General features: G+C 43.8%; 1 protein-coding gene across 2 annotated transcripts in view; it reads left to right on the top strand.

Moving 5' to 3' along the window:
- The window catches only part of SLC25A12 (solute carrier family 25 member 12), a 91681-nt gene that overhangs the window by 84215 nt on the left and 2838 nt on the right, over positions 1-4628 (top strand). For both annotated transcript variants that reach the window (XM_003800870.2, XM_003800869.2), the window contains 3 exons: positions 718-856; positions 3962-4120; positions 4249-4339. In XM_003800870.2, the coding sequence (XP_003800918.1) occupies positions 718-856; positions 3962-4120; positions 4249-4339 (389 nt within the window). The remainder of the gene's footprint in view (positions 1-717; positions 857-3961; positions 4121-4248; positions 4340-4628) is intronic.

Below are 4628 nucleotides of genomic sequence, written 5' to 3'. Positions count from 1 at the left end.
AGGCTGTTCTGGAACTCCTGAGCTCAAGCAATCCACCCGCCTTGGCCTCCCAGAGAGCTAGGATTACAGGTGTGAGCCACCTCACCTGGCCTTGCCTATTGCTTCTTACCTGGCACTGTGGCTGGGTGGGGGCAGTTCTTTGGGACTCAAGATATTAATCTTGGGATTCAAAGTCTAACCCCCAATATCCTTGCTCCACCCTCCCCAAAGCCAAACAGAACAAGAGACCTGGAGGTTTGAGAATTAAATTTTTATTAACCTTAACAAATTAAATCTAGTTAAATTTCAGATACGCAGCATGAAAAAGCTATAGAGATTTACTGTACTGTGTTGTGCTTATAGTTAATATTGAACCGTACTATTAAAACTCTGTTAAAGAGAGTAGATTTTGTGTCATGTGTTCTTACCATAATAAAAGATAAATGAATCAAATTAGAAAAATCTGAGTTTATGCTAGGAATGCCAGAAGTTCTTAGTTGCGAGAATACTGTCATGACCCAGGTATTAGTGCTGGGACTCCAGAATTCACCCGGCTTTCACAGGATTTGAGGCACACATGTTTCCCTCTTCCCCACGGGTCCTCCCCTCTCCCCCATTTTCCTTCCACATGGGTTCTAATGTTGTTTGAGGGGCACCTCAGGCTTGTCATCGATAGCCCTCAGGCTCCCATCGGGGCATTCACACTCTGTTTTGCACTATTTCCTCATTGTGTGACAGGGTGCCAAAGCCTGTTTCCTCCGAGACATTCCCTTCTCTGCAATCTACTTTCCTGTTTATGCTCATTGCAAGCTACTTCTGGCTGATGAAAATGGACATGTGGGAGGTTTAAATCTTCTTGCAGCTGGAGCCATGGCAGGTAACTACAAAATTTTTTTTAACTAAAAGAATTCTGTTGTCTTTAAGAAGTACAGAATCTCTATGTACCCTTTTACTCCTGAAAGGGTTATTGTTTGTATCTGACTTAGTTTAAATATGATTGCTTTTTCTCCTTTGTGGGATGTGCTATAATTCTGATGAGAGTTAATTACATTTGCATAATGTGGATAAACAGCTTAATGCAGCTTAGCAACTCAGAGCCAAATTAGATCTGCCCATCTAAATTGGGCTTTCATCATTAACATGTTTCTTGGTCTCCTGTGCCCCTGAAACCTTGAGTGCAGCCAAGCTAAGCATTAAGGTGGGAAAGTTTTTCATCAGCTCAGTTGTTTTGTTGTCTCTCGTGCTGATGTATGGGTCGAGCATGCCCTTACTTTCTCTGTCTGTACACTAGAATCTTCAGATTTGGCTCAAAACTGAACTTTCTGCACCAAGCTCTCCCACAGCCCTGTTAGATCAAAGTAATCACTACCCCTCAGGAAACCACCCTGAACTTGATTTTCATCTCTTTTCTGACCATTAACACTTTGTCTTTCTTTTTTGTAGGTTTTTTGGGGGGGGGGCTGGGGCTGGGTTTGAACTCGCCACCTCTGTATATGGGGCCTGCACCCTACTCCTTTGAGCCACAGGCACAGCCCAACACTTTGTCTTTCATTAATGGTTGTTTGCATAAGTTTTCCCTCTGTGCTAGGCTGAGAGCTTCTTTAGGGCAGGAGTTTTCATTCTGTTTATCCTTGCCTTCCCTGCACAACCAATAAATATAGTAATCACAGGAGCTCAATAAATGTCAGTGGAATGAATGCAAACCTTCATTTGGTCTAAGGTACTAAATTAAGTACAGAAGATATTCCATATGAAAGAGAGTCCTGACAAATACACAAGGTATAGGATGTTTCCTTCTGATCACACAGATGTTGCCTTACTCGAGTTACAAAGGAACTGACTTAGACTGGATGGGAAGAACCAGTGTCCTTGGCTGCACCAACACTCAAAAATGACAGAAGAGGGAAAGGGCACATATTTGCTTCTTCAACCAGTAATGAACTGTTATAGAGTTCAGTGGGCTCTAACCAGCTGGGCTCACATCTACTATCTGGCCCTCGATTGCTGGGTCTATTCTGTTCTTATGGCCATGGCTAAACAGTAGGACAGCCTGAGTGAGAACTCCCTGAAGTGTGCTGTGCTTGGTGTGTGGCAGGAGCCCTTTGTTCCAAAACTATTGGGATGGACCGTGTTTTTGTTCTTGTCTGTGATGACAGAGGATGATTTATTTGTAATAATAAAGAAACTCTTCCAGGGACCCTAGAGACCTTAGTTAGGGTCCAGCAAGTTCCTTTTAGCATTTGTAATTTCAATTGCATGTTTAAGAGCCAATAAAGTATCCTGTTTAGTTGTGGCGTTGAGTGTTCGTACCATCCGCTTTCTGGCACTTACCAGTCTCCCAGTTTTAAACGGGGACCAGTATTTCCCCTCCAGGCTTTCCCCTGTGCTTTCCAGTCAGCAGCTGAAGAAGAGTCTAATCGTGGACAGGCATTTTGCCAGTAGTTGATGGAATCAAGTAAACATTTCCATGGAACTGTCAGCACCAACTTCTTCCCCACAGACATTTGATGTCAGTTTTCAGAATCAGAAAAATTTTTCTAATTTTTTCCAGTAAAGCTTTAGTGGCAGGCACTAAGAGCATTCAGAGTTCTGCTCCAAGGCAGACAATTTACCTAGTGTCGTCTGAACAGTACGCACAGCACACTTTGCATGGTTCTCTAATAGAACTCCCCCGAAGGCCCCCAGCTCCATCTGCCTAGTGATGATACAGTGATGTACAGGCCAAATTGAATTCTTTCCCCTGGAGAAGTTACATTGCTCCTTTGTTCCCTGTTTTGTTTCATAAGTAAAAGGCGTGGTTGTGAAATCCATCTTCAATGTCAACATGAGCCCTGGGAGCTCAGGCACAGGGGGATAAAGTGGCCTTTTGAAGATCAGCTCCCCTTTGTTCCTTAACTGGTTACCTGGCCTGTTCTCACTCCAGTTGTAATGACTTCTGTCATGTGAGCATGTGTGAGAGGAGTCACAGTGCAGCTCTCAAGTTAGCGCCTTTAAAAGGTGAGTGGTTGGCTCGGTACCTGTGGCTCAAGCAGCTAAGGCACCAGCCACATACACCTGAGCCGGCGGGCTCAAATCCAGCCCGGGCCTGCCAAACAATAATGATGGCTGCAACCACAAAATAGCCGGGTGTTGTGGTGGGCGCCTGTAGTCCCAGCTACTTGGGAGGTGGAGGCAGAAGAATCACTTGAGCCTAGGAGTTGGAGCTTGACAGTTTGAGGCTCTGTCTCAAAAAAAAAGGAAAAGAAAAAGTGAGTGGTTATGAATATTGGTACCTCACACAGCAAAAAAATATCCAAAACAGTAGTTTGGTGTCAGATACATTTAGCAAAACATTAAATTGACATTATCCTATTGCTTATTAATAATAAATATACTCATGTCTTATATAAAAAAAAAGGAGACAAAAATAATTGAAACTGAAAGGGAATACTTGGGAATTAGCCCAGAAATAGTAACACATTTTCCCCCTCTCACAGTTATTTGGAATCATGAAATGTAGAATTTTTTTTTTGTTTTTGAAACAGAGTTTCATTGTGTCACCCTCGGTAGAGTGCTTTGGTGTCACAGCTCACAGCAACTTCCAACTCTTGGGCTTAAGCGATTCTCTTGCCTTAGCCTCCCAAGTAGCTGGGACTACAGGTGCCCATCACAGCACCAGCTATTTTTTGGTTGCAGTTGTCATTGTTCTTTACCAGGCCTGACTGGGCTCGAACCTGCCAATCTTGGTGCATGTGGCCAGCACCGTAACTGCTGAGCTATGAGCACTGAGCCTGTAGAATTTTTTTAAAATCAGAAGGATTGTCCTTATTACACTAAAGTAGGTTTCTGTATCCTTTTTCCCAGTAGTGCCCAGGTATCTATTTAAGGAGTTCTGAGTTTCCCTCAAATGGTTGAAGTTGCAGATTATATTATTAGATATTAGCAGTATTTCTGTCCTTCATAAAGTACTTTGGATGAATTAAATGTGGCTTTCTCCTGAAAGGTGTGCCTGCTGCATCTCTGGTGACCCCTGCTGATGTCATCAAGACAAGACTGCAAGTGGCTGCCCGTGCTGGCCAGACGACGTATAGTGGTGTCATTGATTGTTTCAGGAAGATACTCCGGGAAGAAGGGCCCTCAGCATTTTGGAAAGGGACTGCAGGTAGGACTGGCCCCTGCACACCAGCTGGCTGGCCCTCATGTTCATGTCCTGCCCCTTGACATTCAATGATTACCTTTACCACAGTCATCCTGGTTTTGTGTCCTCAACCCCGGCTTCTTTTTTTTTAGCTCGAGTGTTTCGATCCTCTCCCCAGTTTGGTGTTACCTTGGTCACCTATGAACTTCTCCAGCGGTGGTTTTACATTGATTTTGGAGGCCTGTAAGTGGAGCTGCTCACTTCCTTTACAAAGAAATCACAAAAACCAAAATAAGTGTTTGTTCTGTCTACAAAGGTATTTTTGGAACTCATAGAAAACTGATAAGAGAGAATCCTTTAAGACCAATAAATTTAAAGCAGTGCTTCAGTAAGGCCATGACAGAGTACCAGCTCCAGCCAAACTGCAACAAAAATAGCCAGGTGTGGCAGGCGCCTGTAGTCCCAGCTACTTGGGAGGCTGAGGCAAGAGAATTACCTAAGCCCAAGAGCTAGAGGTTGCTGTGAGCTGTGG

This window comes from Otolemur garnettii, unplaced genomic scaffold (genome assembly GCF_000181295.1).
Source record: "Otolemur garnettii isolate 467f Iridium unplaced genomic scaffold, OtoGar3 scaffold00187, whole genome shotgun sequence".
In the NCBI taxonomy this organism is placed as follows: domain Eukaryota; kingdom Metazoa; phylum Chordata; class Mammalia; order Primates; family Galagidae; genus Otolemur; species Otolemur garnettii.
Note: the sequence above shows the minus strand (reverse complement) of the source record. Positions and strands in the feature narration are given on the sequence as shown.